At 49.2% G+C, this 27757-nt stretch overlaps 2 protein-coding genes across 2 annotated transcripts; both read left to right on the top strand.

Annotated features, from left to right (window-relative positions):
- Positions 1-282: 282 nt before the first annotated feature.
- Positions 283-2826, top strand: LOC127310458 (uncharacterized). Its single transcript, XM_051341135.1, has 3 exons — positions 283-633; positions 2342-2635; positions 2818-2826. Exons 1-3 carry the CDS (start codon positions 283-285, stop codon positions 2824-2826), a joined length of 654 nt encoding a protein of 217 aa, XP_051197095.1.
- A 2641-nt stretch (positions 2827-5467) lies between these two features.
- On the top strand, positions 5468-27757 carry LOC127309644 (uncharacterized). Its single transcript, XM_071822122.1, has 6 exons — positions 5468-5826; positions 26713-26886; positions 26966-27076; positions 27178-27247; positions 27354-27461; positions 27553-27757. The coding sequence occupies exons 1-6, from the start codon at positions 5468-5470 to the stop codon at positions 27712-27714; spliced, it is 984 nt and encodes a 327-aa protein (XP_071678223.1). The 3' UTR covers positions 27715-27757.

The raw sequence follows: 27757 nt of genomic DNA, 5'->3' as shown, positions 1-27757 counted from the left end.
TGCCCTCTGCGTATTTTCCGCACTCCAAAAGCTCCATCGCGTCGCGCCTCGTCTACACGCCCGACAGGTGTTCGTCCAATTGCCTGGCCACACATGGACTCCGACGAGGAGGAGGAGGAGCAGATGTTCGCCGAGATTTTTGAAGAAGAAATGGCAGCCGCCGCCCAAGACGAGGAGCACATGCTGATCCTAGCTTGCCGGTCCGGCTTGTACGCCGAGTCAGCCATTGGTCGCCGTGGTGGGTCGGCACCAGGTCGCCGGAAGTGCAAGCTGATGCAGCGAATGGAGGGCTACTGCATGCTCTACGTCGACTACATCGTCGACGATCCATTGCATGATGAGACTGTTTTTAGGCATCGTTTCAGGATGGGTCGGAATCTCTTCCTGAAAATTGTGTATGCCCTTCGAGAGTACGACTCCTATTTCAGACGCAAGTTGGATTGCACCGGCATGGCAGGGTTTTCCGTCATTCAAAAGTGCACGGTGGCTATGCGGATGCTGGCATATGGAGCTCCTGGTGATTCTACTGATGACTATCTTAGGATGGCGGAGTCCACCGTCCTTAATTGTTTCTACCGGTTCTACAGGGCGGTGATAGCACTGTTCGGGGACATCTACTTGAGATCACCCACTGTCGAAGACACTGTTAAGATCCTCGCTGTCAATGAAGCTCGAGAATTTCCAGGGATGCTTGGAAACATTGACTGCATGCATTAGAAATGGAAGAATTGTCCATTTGCCTGCCAGGAAATGTACAAGGGTCACAAAAAGGCTGCACTGTGATACTTGAGGCAGTGACTACCTATGATCTCTAGATTTGACACTCCTTCTTTGGTATGCCGGGATCCATCAACGATATCAACGTCTTGCAGTGCTCGCCGATCTTCTACAAGCTTGTTGAGGGTCATACTCCTCCGGTTAACTTTGTGATCAATGGCCGACAGTATAACAAGGGATACTATCTTGCAGACGGTATCTATCCAAAGTGGGTAACATTTGTGAAGACTATCTCAAGCCCCGCCCTCCCGAAGGAGCAGCAGTATGTCAAGGAACAAGAAGGTTGCCGAAAGGATGCCGAGCGTGCATTTGGTGTCCTCCAGCAGAGATTTGCTGTAGTCCAGTTCCCCGCTTTGACTTGGTCCAAAGATGAGATGTGGGAGGTGATGAACTATTGGGTGTGCTTACACAACATGATTAACGAGAATGAGCGGAAGTATCCGGTTCCTCCGAGCGAGCAAGTTGCACCATATGACAGAGACGGTCCTCTTGCACAGCCTAACCACCAGGTGCCGGCATCGTAGGCTGTGTTCATCGCTATGCGCCAGGACATTCGAGACTCCACAATGCATCAACAGCTGCAGGATGATCTGGTGGAGCACATATGAACGTTTCGAGGCAACACCAACTAGTTTCCATTTTATTTGTTTCAAAACTTGTCTTATTTTGTTGAACTGTAATGTTTATTTGTAAAAGTAAGCCAAATGTTGGCGAAATTGGTCAAATTCGAACACCATGTGTCTACCGGGAAGACGGCTGGAACTTTGGCGCTCCCCGATCTAAACTTTCGTCCAATTCGACGCTATTTAGCACCGAATTTGACCGTGGGAAGCGCTAACGGCTGAAGATGCTCTCAGTACACGCATTCGATGTTCGATCCTCCCATGGTACGGTGGCCGATTCCTTCATTCACCCAAGACTAGAGTAGACAAACGCTAGTATATTGATATTACAATATAGCGTACCGGCCTGTCTCGCAGCACTTGGAGTGCGCGCACCTTCATGTTAGGGCATCTCCAGCCGCGTCCCACAAAGGGATTTAGGACGTGCTAGACAAAAAAAACGTTTCCAGTCGCGTGTCACAAAGCCTCTTTTTATCCGGCGCGGGCCGATACGGTGTTCGGCGCCCCGAGCCCTTCCCCGCTACACAGGGGCGCTCCGGGCTCGCCGAACACAACGAAAAGTGAGGCGAGGAGTGGCGGGATCGACGCGTCAGCAGCACATTGAAGTTTAACGTAACTGTCGCCTACCTCGCTACGGAACTTATTGATGCGCATCGACGGTGCAGTTCCCGCAGAGACGTAGCGAAGCGGCTCCTCGCGCCTAGCTCTGCGTGCCGGCGTTAATGAGCGCCACCGCTCCCCCGCCTCCCTACGGCCTATAAAAGGGTCGCTCTCTGATCCCTCGCACACAAACCCTAGCGCATCTCTCCCCAACCGTAGCCGCCACCATCTCAAGAGTCGACGCCAAGGCTGGTAGAGGCGGAGGCCGTGGTGGTGGCCGCGGCAGAGCTGCACGCTCGCCGTCGCCTGCGACGCCGTCGTCTTCATTGTCGGACCTGCAGGAGGAGGAGCGGGAAGTGTTGTTTGAGTTCGTCGTCGTCCTCAAGGGCGACCCACTCGGCATCGAGAGGCTACCGGACAATTACGCCGACTTCGTCGCCGGCAATGAGCCGGCCTCGCTGCTTCTGCGGGAGGCTGCCTGTGACTGCTGCCGGTGGATTGGGGACGTGATCTTCGACATGCGCGGCAAGATGTACCTCCACACCGGCTGGGAGAAGTTTGTGCGCTTCGACGACCTCGAAGCCGGCTGCGTGCTCACGTGCTCCTACCTTGGCGAGGGGGATATGACCGTCAAGGTGTTCGACGAGACGCGCTGCCGCCGACACTACCACGGCGACAGCGCCGAGGAGGACGATGACTAAGTGTTGTTTCTTCGCGGCGAAAGTGCCACGAGCCAATTGAAGCCAAGAGTGGTGGTTTCTGTATGTCCTATCTTGGTGAGAATAACAGGATTATCAATGCCAACTGGATTTTCCAGTTTGGGTGATTGAGTGTGCCCGAGAGTGTTCTTTCTTGACAGCGAACATATGAAATCAACACTGTTGGCTTTCTTTATTTTCCAATGTTTTAATGTGTGTCAACCATGGTTCAAACTATGTATTAGTTTGTGGATACCATGTTCCAAACTATGTCTTAGTTTGTGGATACCATATTCCAAACTATGTCTTAGTTTGTGTAAATCATGTTCCGAATTATGTATTAGTTTATGGAATGTTTTTCTCTCTGTTGAAATAAAAAAATTAATGTTAAAAAAAGTTTGGAGCAGCGTTTAAGGAACGATATCACTCAAACGCTGCACAAACAAAACACATCCCCAAACGCTCGCTTGAACTAACGTTATTTGGAAGGTGTTTTGAAGGACGCGACTAAAGATGCTCTTACCTTTTGAAGGATGAGGATAAGTTTGATCGAGACAAATGATGGATCGACATGCGATGCAAAGGCTCAGTAGGTTTAGACGTTGAGTACCCCGTTGACGGAGCTGAGCTGGTAGACCATGGGGGAGGTACGAGCTAGTGTGGTCTCATGTGCTAGTCAGTGCGTGTTCTTCTAGGTAGCCAGTCACCATGCGCTGAATCTTGCACAGTAATCTCTAGAGGTCTAGCTCCTCCCTTTCGGGGCTGATTTGGAGTTTTTTTTTTTTTGGCTTAAGCGGATGAAGCACCCGGTTTTGGGATTTCGGTGGAGAGAAACTCCGGTGTAGAGAAGCGTTGAGAGCATCTTCACCGGCGCTCCCGATAACAACTTCGATAGCAATCCCGTGCCGACCTCTTCGCTAAGGGCGAGAATCGGGGCCGCCGGCGCCTCTCGAGGCTAAAAAATTTGGGCGTGAGAGCCGCCTATCAGCCACACGTCGAGGAAATATACATCTTCTCCCCCAAAACCCCGTCTCCTCCGCCGCTCATTTCTCCCGCCAGTTGCTCCATCTCCCATCCATCCTTCAACCCGAAAAACCCTCGCCACCGCGCCATGGCACCGAAGAGAAAGCCAGCGAAGCCGCCGACGAAGGCGTTGTCGAAAGCGCCGCTGAAGACGCGCACCATCGCGCCGAAGGACAAGCCGGCGACCATGTCGCAGGAGGATTGGGAGAAGGAGATGGAACGCCGCTCCATCATGACGGCCGACCGCAGGAGGCGCCGCATCGCCACCATCGACGGAAAGAAAGCGACGGCCTCTGCGGAAGCCTGCCTGAGCTTGGGCGGCGGCCAAAACAGCATCTGGAGCTCCCCGTCGTCGCCGGGTTACTACGCGGGGTACACCGTGGACGCGCCGTCGATCTCGCAGATGCGGCTGTCGCAGATGGATGGTCGCACCCGCTACTCCCCCAAGTTCGGGGGCAGCGGCATGATCGTCGACAACAACGCGCCGTTCTCGCAAGATTCAATGGCTCGGGGCAGCGGCGCCTTCCGCTTCCCCGACCTGAACGATTCGTCTGACATGCGCCGCACTTAGGTCTAGGGCCACGTGACGGACGGCACCGGCCTTCCCTACCACCTCTTCCCCGATGACGGTAGGCACACCCACCAGGTGTTCGGCAGCGCGTCCGGCGTGTCCGTGGGCCAGGACGAGGTGCGTTTCCTTACTTTTTATGTGTTATGTGCATCGTATACACCGGTGGCGACTGAAAGTTTGTAACTTTATGCGTAGATTGCCAGCGAGGAGGAGATCCTGAACGACATCATCCGCGGCCATGCCTACGAACCGCCGGTCGACGAGTACGAAGAAGAGGCCGAGGAGGACGAACGTGAGGAGGAAGTCCAGGAAGAGCTAATCGACGCCGAGACCGGCGCGAGCGTGAGGAGGACGCGCAGGGTTCCGCTGGTACTCATGGTCCGAGGTGGAGGTCCATGGAGGATGAATGCCTCATCGAGGTGTGGAAGAAAGTGAGCTTTTTCCCCATCATCGGCGCAAACCAAACCGGGGGCAAGTACTACAAGCGCATTCTCGATTGCTTCAACGAGAAGAAGAACTATGGTGATTACGCCACCATAGAGATGAACCGGAACGAGGGCGCCCTCTCTCACCGTTGGAACTTGATCAAGGGGTCGTGTAGCAAGTTCCATGGCTAATATGAGAAGATCAAGGCACAGAAGGAGAGCGGCAAGACGATGGTGGATTGGGTATGATCTACGCCTATCTTCTTACATATGAATTGATGATCCTAATTGTTACATATGAATTGATGAACTATCTTCTTACATATGAATTGATGATCCTTGTTGTTACATATGAATTGATGAACTATCTTCTTACATATCAATAGATGATCCTTATTCTTACATATTGCTAGATGCTCCAAGCTCTTGACATGTACAAGCACCAACACGAGGACAAAGACTTCCCCTTCATGCATTGCTACAACAAGCTCCAAGGTTGCAAGAAATGGGACGACCTCCTCCACACTCTATTGAAGGACGGGGAAGATGGGCCGGTCGATCCAGCCGGCGCCTCCACCGGGCGCCCCAATGGCAACAAGAAGGCCAAGGCCGGGAGGAATGCAGCGCCGTTATTGGCAGCCGTGGACGCCTCCCTCGAGAAGATGATCAACTCATTCTCGGTTGAGAACAAGGAAGCGTCGGATATATAGGGCCACCGTCGTGTGGAAGGCAATCCTCGACAAGCAATACATGAAGATCGCGTTGGAGAGGGAGAAGGTGGAGGCGGCGAAGCTGGAAGCCCACGCCGCTACCATGAAGGCCACCAACGAAGCGACACAGCTATCGTTGACCAAAATGTCACAAGAATCGAAGATCTTAATGGCCGACATGGACAAGATGGACCCGTTGGCGCGGGCGTGCCACGAGATGTACCACGAGCGCATCGGCCAAGAGGTGATGGCGGCGCGAGATGGGTCGGCGTCTCCCCATGCACCGCCCGCGTTCATGTCTACCCCGGCACCGACCGTGGATCCTGTTGTAGCGACGGAGCTTCCGCCGGCCGCCGATGAGGAAGTCGTCAAGGTTGAGCCGTCCGTGACCTCCATCATGTGATCATCTGGCTTGGAAGCCCTTTTTTTGCGCCGGAGACGGCGATCTGGTGGCCATGTGTTGGCCCAAACCTCTTATTCCAAAACCTATTTGAATTTGGTGGCCGTGTCTGTAGGATAACGTTGCATAGAAAACAAAAATTTTCCTACCGCGAACACGCAATCCAAGCCAAGATGCAATCTAGAAGACGGTAGCAACGAGGGGGTATCGAGTCTCACCCTTGAAGAGATTCCAAAGCCTACAAGATGAGGCTCTTGTTGCTGCGGTAGACGATCACTTGCCGCTTGCAAAAGCGCGTAGAAGATCTTGATCACGATCGGTTCCGGCGCCACGAACGGGCAGCACCTCCGTACTCGGTCACACGTTCGGTTGTTGATGAAGACGACGTCCACCTCCCCGTTCCAGCGGGCAGCGGAAGTAGTAGCTCCTCTTGAATCCGACAGCACGATGGCGTGGTGTCGGTGGCGGTGTAGAAGTCCGGCGGAGCTTCGCTAAGCTATGCGGGCAATATGGAGTGGAGGAGCAAAGCTAGGGTTTGGGAGGGGGTGGCCGGCCACTCAAGGGGGGCGGCCAAGCTATGGTCTTGGGGGTGGCCGGCCCCCTCCCTTGGCCCCTCATTATATAGGTGGATCCCAAGTGTTGGTGTCCAAGTCTTCGAATAAGACCCGAAACCAAAACCTTCCATAGGAGGGGGCAAACCTAGCCCAACTAGGACTCCCACCCAAAGGTGGGATTCCCACCTCCCATGTGGGGGGTGGCCGGCCCCCTATGGTGGAGTCCACTTGGGACTCCACCCCCACTAGGGCTGGCCGGCCATGGAGGTGGAGTCCCTTGTGGACTCCACCTTCCTTGGTGGTTTCTTCCGGACTTTTCTAGAACCTTCTAGAACTTTCCATAGAACCTTCCGCGACATTTTATTCACATAAAATGACATCCTATATATGAATCTTATTCTCCGGACCATTCCGGAACTCCTCGTGATGTCCGGGATCTCATCCGGGACTCCGAACAAATATTCCAACTCCATTCCATATTCAAGAACTACCATTTCAACATCTAACTTTAAGTGTGTCACCCTACGGTTCGAGAACTATGCGGACATGGTTGAGTACTCACTCCGACCAATAACCAATAGCGGGATCTGGAGATCCATAATGGCTCCCACATATTCAACGATGACTTTAGTGATCGAATGAACCATTCACATAAATTACCAATTCCCTTTGTCTCACGATATTTTACTTGTCCGAGGTTTGATCTTCGGTATCACTCTATACCTTGTTCAACCTCGTCTCCTGACAAGCACTCTTTACTCGTACCGTGGTATGTGGTCTCTTATGAACTTTTTCATATGCTTGCAAGACATTAGACGACATTCCACCGAGAGGGCCCAGAGTATATCTATCCGTCATCGGGATGGACAAATCCCACTGTTGATCCATATGCCTCAACTCATACTTTCCGGATACTTAATCCCACCTTTATAGCCACCCATTTACGCAGTGGTGTTTGGTGTAATCAAAGTACCTTTCCGGTATAAGTGATTTACATGATCTCATGGTCATAAGGACTAGGTAACTATGTATCGAAAGCTTATAGCAAATAACTTAATGACGAGATCTTATGCTACGCTTAATTAGGTGTATCCATTATATCATTCACACAATGACATAACCTTGTTATTAATAACATCCAATGTTCATGATTATGAAACTAATCATCCATTAATCAACAAGCTAGTTTAAGAGGCATACTAGGGACTTCTTGTTTGTCTACATATCACACATGTACTAATGTTTCGGTTAATACAATTCTAGCATGATATATAAACATTTATCATAAACATAAAGATATAAATAATAACCACTTTATTATTGCCTCTAGGGCATATCTCCTTCAGTCTCCCACTTGCACTAGAGTCAATAATCTAGATTACATTGTAATATACCTAACACCCATGGCATTCTGGTGTTGGTCATGCTTTGCCCTAGGGAGAGCTTTAGTCAACGGATCTGCTACATTCAGATCAGTGTGTACTTTGCAAATCTTTACTTCTCCATCTTCGATGTACTCGCGAATCGAGTGATAACGCAGCTTGATATGCTTCAGCCTCTTGTGTGACCTTGGCTCTTGTGCATTGGCGATGGCACCCATGTTATCACAGTAAATGATTAATGGGTCCAATGCACTAGGAACCACACCGAGCTCTACAATGAACCTCTTCATCCATACCGCTTCTGATGAAACCTCTGAAGCCGCTATGTACTCCGATTCTGTTGAAGACTTCGCCACCGTGCACTGCTTCGAGATTGCCAAGCTTATCGCAGCACCATTCAATATAAACACGTACCCAGATTGTGACTTAGAGTCATCGGGATCGTGTTCCAACTTGCATCGGTGTAACCGTTTACAACGAGCTCTTGGTCACCTCCATAACAAAGAAACATATCCTTAGTTCTTTTCAAGTACTTCAGGATATTCTTGACCGCTGTCCAGTGTTCCATTCCTGGATCACTTTGATATCTGCTAGTCAAACTAACAGCATGTGCTATATCTGGTCTAGTACATAGCATGGCATACATGATAGATCCTACTGCCGAGGCATAGGGGATGTTACTCATCCTTTCTCTTTCTTCTGCCGTAGCCGGTCCTTGAGTTTTACTCAATACCTTGCCTGGTAACATAGGTAAGAACCCTTTCTTACTTTCGTCCATTCTAAACTTCTTTAGAATCTTGTCCAGATATGTACTCTGTGATAGCCCTATTAGGCGTCTTGATCTATCTCTATAAATCTTGATGCCTAATATATATGATGCTTCACCAAGGTCTTTCATTGAAAAACTATTATTCAAATAACCTTTAACACTGCTTAATAGTTCTATATCATTCCCAATCAATAATATGTCATCTACATATAATATCAGGAATGCTACAGAGCTCCCACTCACTTTCTTGTAAATACAGGCCTCTCCATGACACTGTATAAACCCGAAGTCTTTGATCACCTTATCAAAGCGTCGGTTCCAACTTCTTGATGCTTGCTTCAGTCCATAGATTGAACGCTGAAGTTTGCATACTTTGTCAGCATTTTTAGGATCGACAAAACCTTTGGGTTGTACCATATACAACTCTTCCTCAATGTCTCCATTAAGGAACGCCGTTTTGACATCCATCTGCCAAATCTCATAATCGAAAAATGCAGCTATTGCTAACAAAATCCTCACAGATTTTAGCTTCGCTACAGGTGAGAAAGTCTCATCGTAGTCAACTCCTTGAATTTGTCGGAAACCCTTTGCGACAAGTCGAGCTTTATAGACAGTAATATTACCATCAGCATCTGTTTTTCTCTTGAAGATCCATTTATTCTCGACAGCCTTTCGGCTATCAGGTAAATCTACTAAAGTCCATACTTTGTTATCATACATGGATCCCATTTCGGATTTCATGGCCTCTTGCCATTTGTTGGAATCTGGGCTCATCATCGCTTCTTCATACGTCGCAGGGTCCTCATCATTGTTATCTACAATCATGACATTTAGACAAGGATCATACCAATCAGGAGTGGCACGTTCCCTTGTCGATCTGCGAAGTTCAGTAGTTTCCTCGTTCGAAGTTTCATGATCATTATCATTAGCTTCCTCTCGTTGCCGGTGTAGGCGATGCAGTACAACTTCCGGTACTGCGCTACTCTGATCAACGAGTATAGATTCATCAATCTCATCGAGTTCTACTTTTCTTCCAGTCACTTCTTTAGTGAGAAATTCTTTCTCAAGAAAGGTTCCGTTCTTAGCAACAAAGATTTTGCCTTCGGATCTGTGATAGAAAGTGTACCCTATAGTTTCCTTAGGGTATCCTATGAAGACGCATTTCTCCGCTTTGGGTTCTAGCTTGTCCGGTTGTAACTTCTTTACATAGGCTTCGCAACCCCAAACTTTCAGGAACGACAGCTTAGGTTTCTTATTAAACCATAATTCATACGGTGTCGTTTCTACGGATTTTGATGGTGCTCAATTTAAAGTGAATGCGGCTGTCTCTAATGCATAACTCCAAAATGATAACGGCAAATCAGTAAGAGACATCATACTACGAACCATATCTAAGAGAGTTCGATTACGACGTTCGGACACACCGTTTCATTGAGGTGTTCCCGGCGGTGTCAATTGTGAAAGTATTCCGCATTTCTTTAAATGCATGCCAAACTCATAACTCAGATATTCACCTCCACGATCAGATCGTAGAAATTTGATCTTCTTGTTACGTTGATTTTCTACTTCACTTTGAAATTCCTTAAACTTCTCGAAAGTTTCGGATTTATGTTTCATGAAATAGATATACCCATATCTACTCAGATCATCTGTGAAGGTTAGAACATAACGATAACCACCGCGCGATGCTACGCTCATTGGTCCACATACATCGGTATGTATGATTTCTAATAAGTCAGTAGCTCGCTCCATCATACCAGAAAATGGAGTCTTTGTCATTTTTCCCATTAGACATGCTTCGCATCTATCAAGTGACTCAAAGTCAAGTGATTCAAGTAATCCATCAGTATGGAGTTTCTTCATGCGTTTCACTCCAATATGACCAAGACGACAGTGCCACATATAAGTAGAATTATCATTAAGTTTAATTCGCTTAGCATCAATGTTATGTATGTGCGTATCACTACTATCGAGATCTAACAGAAATAAGCCATTCTTTTGTGGTGCTCGACCATAAAAGATATTATTCATAAAAATAGAACAACCATTATTCTCAGACTTGAATGAATAACCGTCTTGCATTAAACAAGATCCAGATATAATGTTCATGCTCAACGCAGGTACATAATAGCAATTATTTAGGCTTAAAACTAATCCCGAAGGTAGATGTAGAGGAAGTGTGCCGACTGCGATCACATTGACCTTGGATCCATTTCCAACGCGCATCGTCACTTCATCTTTCAGCAGTTGTCGTTTATTCTTTAGTTCCTGTTTCGAGTTACAAATATGAGCAACCGAACCAGTATCAAATACCCAGGTACTAGAACGAGAACTAGTGAGATAAACATCTATAACATGTATATCAGATATACCTTCTTTCTTCTTCTTGACAAGGCCGCTCTTCAGATCTGCCAAATACTTGGAGCAATTACGCTTCCAGTGTCCCTTCTCCTTGCAGTAATAGCACTCAGCATCAGGCTTAGGGCCGTTCTTAGGTTTCATAGGAGGCGTGGCAGCTTTCTTGCCACCCTTCTTGAATTTTCCCTTAGACTTGCCCTGTTTCTTGAAACTGGTGGTCTTGTTGACCATCAACACTTGGTGCTCTTTCTTGATCTCAATCTCAGCAGCTTTTAGCATGCCAAAGAGTTCAGGTAACTCCTTGTTCATGTTCTGCATATTGTAGTTTATCACAAAGTTCTTGTAACTTGGTGGCAGTGATTGAAGGACACGATTAATCCCCAGTCTATTAGGAATCACTATTCCCAAGTCACTGAGTTTCTTCGCATGCCCGGTCATGGCGAGCATGTGCTCACTAACGGAGCTGCCTTCTTCCATCATACAGCTGAAGAAATGTTTCGATGCTTCATAGCATTCCATGGCCGCATGAGTCTCGAATATAGCTTTCAGCTCATTCATCAACTCATGAGGATCATGGTGCTCAAAACGTTTTTGAAGATCGGATTCCAGACTGCACAGGATGGCACACTGAACTTGAGAGTACCGAGTTTTCCGAGTCGCGTAAATAGCTTTTACTTCATCGGATTCATCTTCTGCAGGAGGGTCACCTAGCGGTGCATCAAGCACAAATTGCAGATTTCCGCCAGAGAGGAAGATCCTCACATGACGGAACCAGTCGGTGAAGTTGCTACCGTTGCTCTTAAGTTTCTCTTTCTCTAGGAACTGATTAAAATTGATTGGGGACGCCATCTCTACAACATATATTTGCAATAGTTTAGACTAAGTTTATGACATATTGAGTTCAAATTTTAATTCAACATAATTAAAAACCTAAGTGAACTCCCACTCAAAACAATATCCCTCGCATTGTCTTAGTGATCACACGAACCAAATCCACCGCACCTAAACCCGATCATCACGAGAAAAGGTGTGATTTCAATGGCGAACATTCAAAGTGTTCATCATATCAACCATATGATTCATGCTCTACCTTTCGGTATCACGTGTTCCGAGACCATGTCTGTACATGCTAGGCTCGTCAAGGCCACCTTAGTATCCGCATGTGCAAAACTGTCTTGCACCCGTTGTATGTACTTATCGAATCTATCACATCCGATCATCACGAGATGCTTCGAAACGATAAGACTTGATAACGGTGCTACTAAGGATGAACACTTTATTATCTTGAGATTTTAGTGAGGGATCATCTTATAATGCTACCGTCGCGATCTAAGCAAAATAAGATGCATAAAAGGATTAACATCACATGCAGTTCATATGTGATATGATATGGCCCTTTTGTCTTTGCGCCTTTGATCTTCATCTCCAAAGCACGGACATGATCTCCATCATCTTCGGGCATGATCTCCATCATCGTCGGCGAAGCACCAAGGCCAATGGCACCGTCTTCATGATTGTCCTCCATGTAGCAACTATTACAACTACTTTGAAATACTACTCAACATGAAATTTAAAGACAACCATAAGGCTCCTGCCGGTTGCCACAATACAATAATGATCATCTCATACATATTCATCATCACATTATGGCCATATCACATCACCAAACCCTGCAAAAACAAGTTAGACGCTCTCTAATTTGGTTTGCATATTTTACGTGGTTTAGGGTTTTCGATATAGATCTAATCTACCTACGAACATGAACCACAACGTTGATACTAATGTTGTCAATAGAAGAGTAAATTGAATCTTTACTATAGTAGGAGAGACAGACACCCGCAAAGCCTCTTATGCAATACAAGTTGCATGTCGAACGAGGAACAAGTCTCATGAACGCGGTCATGTAAAGTTAGTCCGAGCCGCTTCATCCCACTATGCCATAAAGATGCAAAGTACTCAAACTAAAGATAACAAGAGCATCAACGCCCACAAACCATTGTGTTCTACTCGTGCAACCATCTATGCATAGACACGGCTCTGATACCACTGTAGGATAACGTTGCGTAGAAAAAAAAAAATTTCCTACCGCGAACACGCAATCCAAGCCAAGATGCAATCTAGAAGACGGTAGCAACGAGGGGGTATCGAGTCTCACCCTTGAAGAGATTCCAAAGCCTACAAGATGAGGCTCTTGTTGCTGCGGTAGACGATCACTTGCCGCTTGCAAAAGCGCGTAGAAGATCTTGATCACGATCGGTTCCGGCGCCACGAACGGGCAGCACCTCCGTACTCGGTCACACGTTCGGTTGTTGATGAAGACGACGTCCACCTCCCGTTCCAGCGGGCAGCGGAAGTAGTAGCTCCTCTTGAATCCGACAGCACGACGGCGTGGTGTCGGTGGCGGTGTAGAAGTCCGGCGGAGCTTCGCTAAGCTATGCGGGCAATATGGAGTGGAGGAGCAAAGCTAGGGTTTGGGAGGGGGTGGCCGGCCACTCAAGGGGGGCGGCCAAGCTATGGTCTTGGGGGTGGCCGGCCCCCTCCCTTGGCCCCTCATTATATAGGTGGATCCCAAGTGTTGGTGTCCAAGTCTTCGAATAAGACCCGAAACCAAAACCTTCCATAGGAGGGGGCAAACCTAGCCCAACTAGGACTCCCACCCAAAGGTGGGATTCCCACCTCCCATGTGGGGGTGGCCGGCCCCCTATGGTGGAGTCCACTTGGGACTCCACCCCCACTAGGGCTGGCCGGCCATGGAGGTGGAGTCCCTTGTGGACTCCACCTTCCTTGGTGGTTTCTTCCGGACTTTTCTAGAACCTTCTAGAACTTTCCATAGAACCTTCCGCGACATTTTATTCACATAAAATGACATCCTATATATGAATCTTATTCTCCGGACCATTCCGGAACTCCTCGTGATGTCCGGGATCTCATCCGGGACTCCGAACAAATATTCCAACTCCATTCCATATTCAAGAACTACCATTTCAACATCCAACTTTAAGTGTGTCACCCTACGGTTCGAGAACTATGCGGACATGGTTGAGTACTCACTCCGACCAATAACCAATAGCGGGATCTGGAGATCCATAATGGCTCCCACATATTCAACGATGACTTTAGTGATCGAATGAACCATTCACATAAATTACCAATTCCCTTTGTCTCACGATATTTTACTTGTCCGAGGTTTGATCTTCGGTATCACTCTATACCTTGTTCAACCTCGTCTCCTGACAAGTACTCTTTACTCGTACCGTGGTATGTGGTCTCTTATGAACTCTTTCATATGCTTGCAAGACATTAGACGACATTCCACCGAGAGGGCCCAGAGTATATCTATCCGTCATCGGGATGGACAAATCCCACTGTTGATCCATATGCCTCAACTCATACTTTCTGGATACTTAATCCCACCTTTATAGCCACCCATTTACGTAGTGGTGTTTGGTGTAATCAAAGTACCTTTCCGGTATAAGTGATTTACATGATCTCATGGTCATAAGGACTAGGTAACTATGTATCGAAAGCTTATAGCAAATAACTTAATGACGAGATCTTATGCTACGCTTAATTAGGTGTATCCATTATATCATTCACACAATGACATAACCTTGTTATTAATAACATCCAATGTTCATGATTATGAAACTAATCATCCATTAATCAACAAGCTAGTTTAAGAGGCATACTAGGGACTTCTTGTTTGTCTACATATCACACATGTACTAATGTTTCGGTTAATACAATTCTAGCATGATATATAAACATTTATCATAAACATAAAGATATAAATAATAACCACTTTATTATTGCCTCTAGGGCATATCTCCTTCAGTGTCTTGGCCTAAACTTCATATTCGTAAACTATTTTGAATTTCTATGCTTGTGTTTCAGTTTTCAAATTGAAATTTTCTATTAGGGCCGCTGTTTTGGGGGCGCCGATGTGGGAGCTGCTCCCCCAATGGAGGATGTTGTGCCGGCGTCCCAGGTGTCGGCGCTCCTATCGGCGCCTATTTGGAGGTTGCCGGTGGAGATGTTGTGAGGAACTGTTTTGTCTATTGTTTTTTGGCTTATGGAAGTTATGCTTATTTTATGCGGATTTGCTATGTCTCATTTATTGCACTTTTTTACTAAACTGAGTTGTACTTGTCTTTAAACTACAATTAAACTAGTGAAGCTAGTGGTTTCAGCTCTACTGCTCCAGCATCGTCTCTGTCCAGTCCGCATTAGTATGATTGTTGATTGGTACTAAACTTTTGTCTTTTTACAGATTACGGCACACTTGTTTCACTAGTGGAGAAGAGGCCTTTGGACCCAAGCAAATGACCCACTGCTGAACCAAACCGGGTCCAATGCCCCCATTGGACCCGGTTCGTTTCTGCCCAGGACGACCCCACCCGCTGGCGCCTGTCCTGTAGCGGCCTTTGGACCCGGTTTGTCATACAAACCGGGACCAAAGGGTCCACCCGCAGGGCGCGGCAGGCCGTGTCAGCCTGGGGAACCCTTTAGTCCCGGTTTGTATGACAAACCGGGTCCAAAGGCCCCCTCTGGCTATATAACCTTGCCCCTGCCCAAGTGTGAGCCACACTTAGCCATTTTTTCACTATCTTCACAAGAGGGTGTATTGCTCTCCTCTCTTCTTCACATGCACAAGAGGTGTTTGATGAAATGCTTAAGAGGATTTGCCACTTGAGTTTACACAAATCAAGCCACACTTAACTTGCTTTTTTCTTCTTCATCGAGGTTAACAACTTTATCCTTTTCATCTGCAATTGATAAAATGCATGTGTATATATACATCGTGATGTTCTGTAATGGTTTTGATCAGCTTAATTATATCATGCAGATGAATCGGCAATGGATGTACATTGATCGACGGTTTGACGAGTTCACTGCGGGCCTGGATAATTTTATGGCCGTGGCGGAGGCAAACAAACATGGTGGCTTCATGTATTGTCCATGTGTGGACTGCAAGAATACCGTAAATTACGCTCGCTCGAGTCTCATTCACAGCCACCTTCTGCGATCCGGTTTCATGCCCAGTTACTATTGTTGGACCAAGCACGGAGAAAGAGGGGTTATGATGGAAGACAATGACGAAGAGGAAGAGGATGATGACGGTTATCCCAATTTCCCTGAATACGATGATACTGCAGAAGGCAATGAAGACAATGAAGTAGAAGATCAAGAGGCACCAGATGAGCCTGCTGATGATGATCTTGGCCGGGCCATTGCTGATGCAAGGAGAGAATGTGAAACTGAAAAGGAAAGGTTGGCCTTCGACAAGATGATAGAAGATCACAACAAATTGTTATACCCAACTTGCGAAGATGGCCATAAAAAGCTAGGCAGCACACTGGAATTGTTGCAATGGAAGGCAGAGAACGGTGTCACTGACTCAGGATTTGGAAAGTTGCTGACAATAATTAAGAGGAAGCTTCCAAGGGGTAACGAATTGCCCGCCAGTACGTACGAAGCGAAGAAGATTGTCTGCCCTCTAGGATTAGATGTGCAAAAGATACATGCATGCATTAATGACTGCATCCTCTACCGCGATGAGTACGAGAATTTGGATGCATGTCCGGTGTGCACTGCATTGCGGTATAAGATCAGACGAGATGACCCTGGTGATGTTGAGGGCGAGCGCCCCAGGAAGAGGGTTCCTGCCAAGGTTATGTGGTATGCTCCTATAATACCACGGCTGAAACGCTTGTTCAGAAATAAAGAGCATGCTAGGTTGTTGCGATGGCACAAAGAAGACCGTAAGAAAGACGTGATGTTGAGGCACCCTGCTGATGGCTCCCAGTGGAGAAAATCGATAGAGAGTTCCCAAACTTTGCACAGGATGCAAGGAACTTACGGTTTGGTCTCGACAGATGGCATGAATCCTTTTGGAGAGCAGAGCTGCGCAGCCATAGCACCTGGCCTGTGACTCTTTGTATATATAACCTTCCTCCTTGGTTGTGCATGAAGCGGAAGTTCATTATGATGCCGGTGCTCATACAAGGCCCGAAGCAACCCGGGAACGACATTGATGTGTACCGAAGCCATTAGTCGAAGAACTTCTACAGCTGTGGTCCCTAGCAGGTGTACGTGTGTGGGACGAGCACAAGCAGGAGGAATTTGACCTAAGAGCGATGCTTTCGTAACCATCAATGACTGGCCTGCTCTTGGTAACATTTCAGGACAGTCAAACAAGGGATACAATGCATGCACACACTGTTTACATGAGCTCGAAGGTGATTATTTGGAAAAAGGTCAGAAGGTCGTGTACCTGGGGCATCGTCGATTTCTTAGGCTTACCCATCCCGTAAGAAAGAAAGGCAAGCATTACAACGGTGAGGCTGATCACCGGAGGAAGCCTCCCCATCGTGATGGTGTTGATATATTTGGTATGGTCAAGGATCTAGATGTAATATTTGGAAAGGGTCTGGCGGACGGTCTGTTCCGAATGACGATGCCGGACACGCGCCCATGTGGAAGAAGAAATCTATATTTTGGGATCTACCCTATTGGGAAGTCTTAGAGGTCCGCTCTTCAATCGATGTGATGCACGTGACGAAGAATCTTTGCGTGAACCTGCTAGGCTTTCTGGGTGTGTACGGGAAGACAAAAGATACACCAGAAGCACGGGAGGACCAGCAACGTTGGAAAGACCCCAAAAAGCTGCATGAGAGAGTTAAAGGACGTCATTTATCCAGCTACGCTCTTACAAAAAGCGGAGAAGGAAATATTTTTTGAATGTCTTAGCAGTATCAAGGTCCCGTCTGGCTTCTCCTCCAATATAAAGGGAATAATAAATATGGAGAAGAAAACATTCCAGAACTTGAAGTCTCATGACTGTCACGTGATAATGACACAGTTGCTTCCGATTGCATTGAGGGGGCTTCTACCGGAAAATGTTCGACTGCCCATTGTGAAGCTATGTGCATTCCTCAATGCAATTTCTCAGAAGGTAATAAATCCAGAAATTCTACCGAGGTTGCAGAATGATGTGGTCCAATGTCTCGTTAGTTTTGAGCTGGTGTTCCCACCATCCTTCTTCAATATTATGACACATCTCCTCGTTCACCTGGTCGATGAGATTTCCATTCTCGGTCCTGTGTTTCTACACAATATGTTCCCCTTCGAGAGGTTCATGGGAGTCTTGAAGAAATATGTTCATAACCGTGCTAGGCCGGAAGGAAGCATCTCCAAGGGCTATGGAACAGAGGAGGTCATTGAATTCTGTGTTGACTTTATTCCTGACCTTAAGCCGATTGGTGTTCCTGAATCGCGGCATGAAGGGAGACTAAGTGGAAAAGGCACGCTAGGAAGGAAATCAATGATATGTAGGGACGGGATTTCTTTGACTCAAGCACACTACACAGTCCTACAAAGTTCCACCTTGGTGGCTCCGTATATCGGTGACCACAAGAACTTTCTACGCTCCCAGAACCCGGGGCAGTCGAACGATTGGATTAGACGTGAACACATGTCGACTTTCGGCGGTTGGTTGCAAAAACATCTCCTGAATAACAAACATATTGAAGATCAGTTGTACTTGCTGGCCCAGACACCATCTTCGACTGTAGTGACTTTCCAAGGGTACGAGATAAATGAGAATACATTTTACATGATCGCCCAAGATAAAAAGAGCACCAACCAAAACAGTGGTGTCCGCTTTGATGCAATAATGAATGAAGGCCCAAATGACACATATTATGGTTACATAGAGGATATATGGGAACTTGAGTATGGACCTTCTTTTAAGGTCCCTTTGTTTAGGTGCAAATGGGTCAACAAAACAGGAGGCGGGGTTCAGGTAGACAAGTTGTATGGAATGACAACAGTGGATCTCAACAATCTTGGGTATAGAGACGAACCATTCGTCCTAGCCAAGGATGTGGCCCAGGTTTTCTATGTGAAGGATATGTCTACCAAACTAAGAAAAAGGAAACATAAGGAAACAAATACATCAAACGATGAGCCAAAGCGCCACATAGTTCTTTCTGGAAAAAGAAACATCGTGGGAGTGGAGGACAAGACAGACATGTCAGAAGATTATAATCAGTTTGATGAAATTCAACCCTTCATATTGAACATTGATCCAAGCATCAAGTTAAATGATGAAGATGCTCCATGGTTACGGCCGAAGAAGATTAATTAAATGATGAAGATGCTCCATCATCAAGTTAATTGAAGAATGTTCATGGCACAAATGAGTATCTCAACATGGCAATCAATTTCCCATTTATTTTTGTGTAATCATGTAACTGTATGTAAGATATTAAAAGTGGAGATGCGCCACGGGAGATTTCCCAACCCTTTCCCCAACACTGTTAGATGAGATGTAGTCGTTCAGGGGCTTGGCAAGGCGTATCGATGCTCCTTTTATAGGCACGGCACCTCTTCTACTTTGTCTTGTTCCTTCGACAGGGCGTCGTGTGCTACATGCTTTATCTCATCGAGCAGTGCGTCCACCCATGCGTTCTTATCCTGCCGACATCTTTAGTCCCGGTTGTACCCACCAGCCGGGACTAAAGGTTACCCACACGTCCTTATCCCACCGACAGTTTTGTTAGATGACACAAAAAAGGATCTTTAGTCCCGGTTGTACCCACCAGCCGGGACTAAAGGTTACCCACACGTCCTTATCCCACCGACAGTTTTTGGCGCCACTGCGTTCCCGCCTATTTTTCTTCCCGCGCTTTCCACTGCTTCCCGCCTCCGTCCTCCCGCCATTTTTTCACTATATATATGTTGGCTTGGCCTCCATTTACATATCACATCTAGACCTCATATCTGCAAACCTCATCACCAGGTCACATGGCTTCCATCGTATCTCTAACCCTCCGGGAGGCGGAGGCGCTTTGCGCGTCGAACTACCCCTGCCCGCCGGGCTACCGCGTCCCTACCGGCTGGTTGCTGAGCGTCGGAGGGGTACCGGTCCCTCCTGTCCCTCTAGGTGTGGCGCGCGAGATGGCCATCACGAACCACTACTACTTCGAGCTCACGCCAGAGCAGCGGAGGAATCCCCAGTGGCATCCTGACTACAGCCCGACTTGGGAGAGCTTCTTCATCAATCGGCGTGAGAGGGCGCTCGCCAGGCACGAGGAGGGCGGCCCGCCTCCTTCGAACTTCAACGAGGCCGGCCGTCGGCTGTGGTGGCGCGACCGAACTCTCCAGGGCGTCATGGCCCACCGTGGCCCCCGCCTGCGCTACCCTCAGTCCCAGCCCACGCGTGCTCTCCCGCCGAGGTTTGACTACCGCGACCCCGATGCCAGCGACGATGATGACGGTGACTACGACGACTACAGTGGCGAGTACTATAGGGCTAGGCACGAGTATGACTGAATGACTCGAACAGTCGAATCTGGCCATGTATCTTAATTAATTTTCAGTTGAGCTAGGCACGAGTACTATAGGGCTAGGCACGAGTACTATCTGGCCATGTATCTTAATTAATTTTCAGTTGAGTTCTGTACTTTAATTCCACATGTAATCTGGCGGGAAACTTTTCTCATCATCAGCGTCTGCCACAACGACTTTATTGAAAATACAATAAAATAGATAAACAACTAGTCTAGTCGATCTACTCGTCGTCGGAGGTTGTCTCGGTCCAAATGTCGTCCCACCGAGGGTCGTTGTCGGCCCAAGTTGTATTCGGGTTATCGAGCTCGAACACGGCGACAGCCCGACGATGGGGCCTGTTGGACCTGCGTTGTGCCCGGAGGTCAGCGAAGAACGCGGCGGTGTTGTCGACGTCGTTGGGGAACTGCGCCCTCCACTGGCGCATCAACTCCTCGTCGTGCTCAGCGATTGCGATCCGGCGCTGCACCTGGCGGTGGCGGCGACGGTCCTCGTCGTCGACGAGGCACGGCGTCGGCGAGGAACTCCGCCTCCTCTAGCGATTCGACGTCTGGGAAGTTCATGTCGCACCGTGGCCGCCGAAATCGCCATGCGGCCGCGTCGTAAGCGCGCGCCGCCAGCTCCGGGGTGTTGTACGTGCCGAGGGTGAGCTGGAAGCCACCGGCACGCATCTCGGCGTAGAACCTACCGTTCGGCCGCGCTCGGACGCCACGGAAACCGGACGAGCCGCGACGGCGCGGCGGCATCCCGGCGACGAATGAACGGAGGCGACGGCGACGTGTGGTTCCGCGCGCACGCGGCGCTTTATAGCACAGCGACGCGGCAAGTTTGGCGACAGGTGGCGCGGGGAAGCGGCGGGGCGTGGCACGTGGAAGCGGCGGCGACAGGTGGCGCGGGGAAGCGGCGGGGCGTGGTACGTGGAAGCGGGATCTACACGTCGCACGGCGGTGGCGGCGGGGCGAGGCACGTGGAAGCGGCGGCAACACGTGGCACGGGGAAGGGACACGTGTGGCGGTGGCGGTGGTGGGCAGTACACGGCGGTGGCCCGTACATGGCGGTGACGGTGCTGGCCAGGCGGTGGCGGTGGCGGTCGTGGGCAGTACACGGCGGTGCCGACGGTGGCCAGTACACGGCGGTGCGGTGGTGGGCAGTACATGGCGGTGGCCCGTACATGGCGGGGGCGGCGGGGCGAGGCACGTGGAAGCGGCGGCGACACGTGGCACGGGGAAGGGACACGTGTGGCGGTGGCGGTGGTGGGCAGTACACGGCGGTGGCCCGTACATGGCGGTGACGGTGGTGGCCAGGCGGTGGCGGTGGCGGTGGTGGGCAGTACACGGCGGTGCCGACGGTGGCCAGTACACGGCGGTGGCGGTGGTGGGCAGGCGGTGGCGGTGGCGACAGTGGCCACTACACGGCGGTGACGGTGGTGGCCAGGCGGTGGCGGTGGCGGTGGTGGGCAGTACACGGCGGTGCCGACGGTGGCCAGTACACGGCGGTGGCGGTGGTGGGCAGTACACGGCGGTGGCCCGTACATGGCGGTGGCGGCGGGGCGAGGCACGTGGAAGCGGCGGCGACACGTGGCACGGGGAAGGGACACGTGTGGCGGTGGCGGTGGTGGGCAGTACACGGCGGTGGCCCGTACATGGCGGTGACGGTGGTGGCACGGCGGTGGCGGTGGCGGTGGTGGGCAGTACACGGCGGTGCCGACGGTGGCCAGTACACGGCGGTGGCGGTGGTGGGCAGGCGGTGGCGGTGGCGACAGTGGCCACTACACGGCGGTGACGGTGGTGGCCAGGCGGTGGCGGTGCGGTGGCTTTTTTTCATTTGAAATAAGGCGGGAATGAAATTTTTTAAAAAAATTGGCCTTTGGACCCGGTTTGTATTACAAACCGGGACTAAAGGCCTTTTTTGCGCGCGCAGCGAAAACGCAGCAAAAAAGACCTTTAGTCCCGGTTTGTTTTACAAACCGGGTCCAAAGGGGGGTCTTTGGACCCGGTTTGTAAAACGCACCGGGTCCAAAGGGGGGGGGCACTATAACTGTCGCCCCTTCGTCTCCGCGGAGATCAATCCCGCGGAGACGAAGGCAACGACGCCGCCAGGCTGCTTCGGTCTCGCCCGCCTGCCGCGCCGCCGCCGTTCACCGCCGCCGTGCACCGCCGCCCTCCACGCGCGTGCGCCGCCGCCGCTCGACCACCCGCGCGCGCCGCCGCCCTCCGTTCGGCCGCGCGCGCTCACCGGCGCCCTACCGCCCGCGCGCGCCCGAGCCGTTCGGCCGTGGGCCGCCGCCGTCGCCGCCACGCCGCGCCGCCCGCGGCGCCCGCCTCCACGGCTACGCCCCCCCCCCCGCGCCTCCTCCTCGGCCGCCTCCTCCTCGACAGCCGCCCGCCTCCTCTCCGCTGCCGGCAAAGGTGAGCCCCCCCGGCCACACCCCCTTTTTTTATATATTTTTGTTTCTTATCAAATTTGACATATTAGATATATATTAGATGTATCAAATTTGTTAGTATAGTTGTTAATTAATTAGTATAGTTGTTAGTATATAGTTGTTAGTATATTGTTAGTATAGTTAATTCGAAAAAAATGTTATATAGAAAATAGTGAAATTTATATATGATTTGTTAGTATAGTTGTTAATTAGTATAGTTGTTAGTATATATTGTTAGTATATAGAGTATAGTTAATTAGTATAGTCGGCGCCCCTCAAACGGGTAGTGCCGGCGCTCTCAAATGGTAGTGCCGGCGCTCTCAAACGGTAGTGCCGGCGCTCCTCAAACGGTAGTGCCGGCGCCCCTCAAACGGTAGTGCCGGCGCTCTCAAACGGTAGTGCCGGCGCCCCTCAAACGGTAGTGCCGGCACCCCTCAAACGGTAGTGCCGACGCCCTCAAACGGTAGTGCCGGCGCCCCTCAAACGGTAGTGCCGGCGCCCCTCAAATGGTAGTGCCGGCGCCCCTCAAACGGTAGTACCGGCGCTGACTAAATAGAGTAGTGCCGGCGCCGACTAAATAGTGCCGACGCCCACTAACATAAAAGTAGTAAAGTTATTTTTTAATTTATGTTAACGTTGGTACATATATATATGATTTGTTTTCGTAGCTACGATGCCGCGACAGCGACAGCCGGCGGGCCGTGGTCTGACTCTCACCGAGGAGATGGAGCAGATGGGGGAGGTCCGGGACTGGGCTCCGCCGGGGTGGCACTGGGAGGTCTTAGCTTCCGGGTCGCGCACCTTGGTGCGGAATCCGGGTCCCGTTGTCGACCTGGATATTCTTTGGTGGAGGTCTTATGGGCCACGGTCGTTTCGAGAGGAGCCGGCCCCGCCGGAGGAGGTAGCTCAGCGCATTGAAGCGGAGGACCAGCACGTTCGCCGTTACATGTACGCGTTAGACAACATGTATAGGACCGGATGGAGCGTTATGCGGGGATCTCATGTTAGCTATGCTCCCGTTGTTGTTCCGTGGCTTTGGGGGCACACCCAGCGCGGCTCAGGACCCGGTCGGCGCCCTCTAGGACCCGGTCTGCGCGGTTGAGTGGTTGTAGTAGTGATTGATATGTATTAGGGTTAAATAAACATGAACCCGATCTATGTATGCATGTAATCGTGTATCTGCTTTCAGCACTATATTATCGATCCTTAGTTAAGAACTACACATATGTAACTCCATTTTCAGTTTTCTGCATTATCCTTAATTTGATCATATGATGGTTCCTATGTATAGCTTGCAGGTCGTTGTAGAAAGCATGGAGAGAGATGAAATTCAAGAAAATTTCATGGAGGAACTCATAGCAAACGGTACTGGATGATCGCGACGACGACGTTATTCCAGATGATGGCGGTGACAATGTCACCGCAACTTATTTGAATGACTCCGGTGAGGGAGCGGAGGATATTGAGGAAGAAGATCCTAGTGGCGCCGGTGAGGAACAAGATCATCATAATGGCTCCCGAACTGTAGTTATCACCGAGGTATATAAATTAATTAAGCCGCTGTTGATCGACTAGATGCATTAACTAATGAAATTGTACTGACTATGAACTATTTCTTTTTTAGCCCTCCGGATCGAGCACTTCTTCTGTAAAGTCGAGGAAGCGAGGCCCGGCCAAAAAGTTGGATGACGGTGTTAGGCACGACATCACCCACATCGAGAAGGATGGTAAACCGATTGCTCCAGAGAAAGGTGCAAAGGCATTTATAGCTCAATGCGGAGTGCTTGTTAGGGACCACGTCCCGATCACCGTTCGAGAATGGCACAAGCCGAAGGGACTAGTGCTGTCTGCAGAGGAAGAAGCTCAAGGTCTTTATATCGATGATGTAGCCAAAAACAGCATTATGAACAAGCTCATGTCACATTTCAACATAGTACCCGAAGAGGGGGGTGACGCTGAGAAGGCCAAGATGGAGCAGGCCCTCCGCGAGTTTGGCAAGAAGAAGATGGCCGAACTATTCAAGAGCCACAAGAAAAGATTGCGCCGCCTTATCAAGTTAAAGAAGACTCCGGACAGTGAGAAGGTAAAAAATCACTGGGACGAATTCGTGAAGTACAGCACGGAGTCAGAAGAATTTAAGAGAAGGTCGGAAATAAATAAGGCAAATGCTGCGTTGAAGCTATATCACCAAATTCTGGGTCCAGGTGGATACAGGGCTAACCGTCCTAAGTGGCAGGCAGCTGAGGCGGAACTGACCAGTAAAGGGATCAGATTAGGGACACACGGTTGGATCGAACGGTGCAAGGAGTGGTTCTACGGGATTGGGGGAACGTTGGATCCAGAAACAGGGAAGTGCATCTATAAGAAAGCTCATCTGAAGGTTCCCATTGATGCCCTGGAAAAGGCACATAGGGACGTGGAGGCGGGGTTGTTCCAGCCCGAAAGAGAGAACGATGAGCTGACACGCGCCCTTGGGAACAAAGAACACGGCGGACGAACACGAGGCACAGCAGGCTCCGTTCCGTGGAAGTATGGCTTTCCTGCGGAAAGGAAGAGATTTCCTGATAAAAGCCATGAGAGGAGGAAGGCAAGGGAAACAGACCGCCTGGCTAACTTAGAGGAGGGTATGAGCACCATGCAAGCCCAATTAACCATGGTAACCCAAGTACTTACATCTCAGATGGCTCGGGGGCAGGCTGTAGATCCCGCACCGCTCAATGCCATCGCCTCGCTGCAATCTCAACCACACCGGAAAAGCAGCGTGGCTTCCTCTCAGCAGGTGGATAATGATGATGATGATGACCAGGTGGTCGAGCCTCCTCGCTACCCCCCCGTGGATGATCTCACTGAGAGCCGTCCTTGTGAGCTGCATGTTAAAGTTTTCAACCTATCCTTCAAGGCGGCGGTCGGCATCCTCTTACCTACAAGGTCTTACCATTGCCGTCCGGTCCAAGACGACTTTGCTGTTGTGATGGTGGATGAAGTGTTGAGAGAGTATGAGGGGTTGGTGCTTGAGCACCCTGCAGGTGAAGATGGGGAAATCAAAGAACTGGGAGAAGCCCGTAGAACCACCGTGCAATGGCGGAAGGAGAACATTGTGTTTCCAGGTGAGAAGCCAACAAGCAGGCCACCTCCGCCTCCTCCGCCACCTGTGCAGTCTCCTCCGCGTGATGATTCTCCTCTGCGCGATGATGATTCCCCTATCCATGACCAGTCTCCTCCGCGTGAAAATACTCCGCCGCCTCCTCCTCCTCGTCAGGAGACTCCGCCGCTTCCACCTAAGCAAAAGAGGAAGCGGTCCGCGGCACCTCCTACAGCTCCGAAGAGATCATCAACTCCAATGAGGGAACAGACTCCAGAGTTGTTGCCACATGAGCAGACTGAAGAGCAAAAGGCGTTTCTTGCAACTGCGCCGAAGAAGATGTTTATTCCACCGCAGACAGTGAAGCACTTTGCCGAGACGAGAATGAAGAGACCTGAGCTGAGAGCTGATTATGACCGCTCTCTTGGACAGTCCTCTAGAGCGATGAAAGAAGCAAAAAAAGTCGCCCAGCTTGGACAGCAGGACATTCAGGCCGCACCCCACTTCATCGTGGAGCCATATCATGATCCAGAGACGGCATCGATGATCGAACGGGCGGCTAGAGCTCAGGGAGCATCAGTTGAGTACGAAGATTACTATCCAACGGCTCAAGTGGTAAACAAGTATAGATACGGATCTGATCTCGTCAAACCTGGCGAGCTCGCGCGTCTAGGGACTCAGATGCGAAGGTTGCATGACTGGTACCTGAAAGCCTGTCGAAGATGTGAAACCTACATCACGGTGTATCTTAGAGATGAGCATTACTTCCGGGGGGAAGACGAGATAAACATTGAGTTAGAAGAACTGTTTCAGTTATTCAATCAAGACGCCCTCGACAAAGCTGTCATCGCTTGCTACTGCCTGTAAGTGATTTATTTGTGTAATTAAGTTTGTAGCTCATTCATTTGCACTAACAATTATCCTCATTATATTCTTTGTGTACGCTATACATTTAATTATGCAGAATGAAGAAGCTGGAATACAAAAGAGGCAAGCTCCTACCGCTGGGGTTCATAGACCCAAACACAGTTCATGAAGTTACGGTTCGAGACTTCGCCAAGGACACAGAGGACAACATCGTAATGTTTTTAGAGAAGCAAGCAGACAAAGAGGATATATTCTTTCCCTACAACTTCAAGTGAGTGTTATATATAACATACATTATGCTTGTGCACTTTCCACTTTATTCTCGTAATCATTGAGCTATGCTTGTGCAGTTTCCATTTTATTCTCCTAATCATTGATCTTCACCTTGGAGTCGTAAACGTCATGGACTCGAAACGTACAGAATATGCGGAATGGGCGGACATGGCTGCCATCCTCCAGAGGTAGTTTCAATCAATTTCGTATTGGCATCTTCATCTGCTCTAATTCGAAGATATCATCAACTAATCAATTACTCATTTACTCATTATTTTTTGCTGGGCAGGGCTTGGAAACGGTTCATCAATACTGTTCCGGGTGAATGGAAACCGGAGCTTACATTTAGAGATTACCCTGTAAGTAGTACTATATATATAGCTATGTCCGTGAAACTTTATATATGATATTTACTTTCAATACGATGCTTGATTATTAGTTTGATCGAACTATTTTTTCGTAAAGTGTATGAGGCAGGAAAAAGGGAATAACTTATGTGGATACTACGTCTGCACCTTCATGCGTGACATGTCCTGTCCCAAGGGTGGGGATGCCCAAATACACCACACTCGTGTACGATAACAAATTTTCACAATTAATCTTAATTAGTACCATCTATTGTATTGAGTTCCATTCATATATTGATCTCCTTTTTTAAATATAGATGACACGCCTGCGGGACACTCTCATAACAGCGGATCAAATAAAAGCAATTCAAGAGGAAATCGCGGGATTCTTTATTACCGAGGTCCTTACCCCAGGTGGAGAGCACTATCGGAAGATCGTGACGGCGGAGGATATTCGTTCAGGAAAAGTTGTATTGTAAATATGCATGCATTACGTGTACTGTGTTGACTATGTCGTGTACT

Source organism: Lolium perenne, chromosome 6 (assembly GCF_019359855.2).
Source record: "Lolium perenne isolate Kyuss_39 chromosome 6, Kyuss_2.0, whole genome shotgun sequence".
Classification (NCBI taxonomy): Eukaryota; Viridiplantae; Streptophyta; class Magnoliopsida; order Poales; family Poaceae; genus Lolium; species Lolium perenne.
Note: the sequence above shows the minus strand (reverse complement) of the source record. Positions and strands in the feature narration are given on the sequence as shown.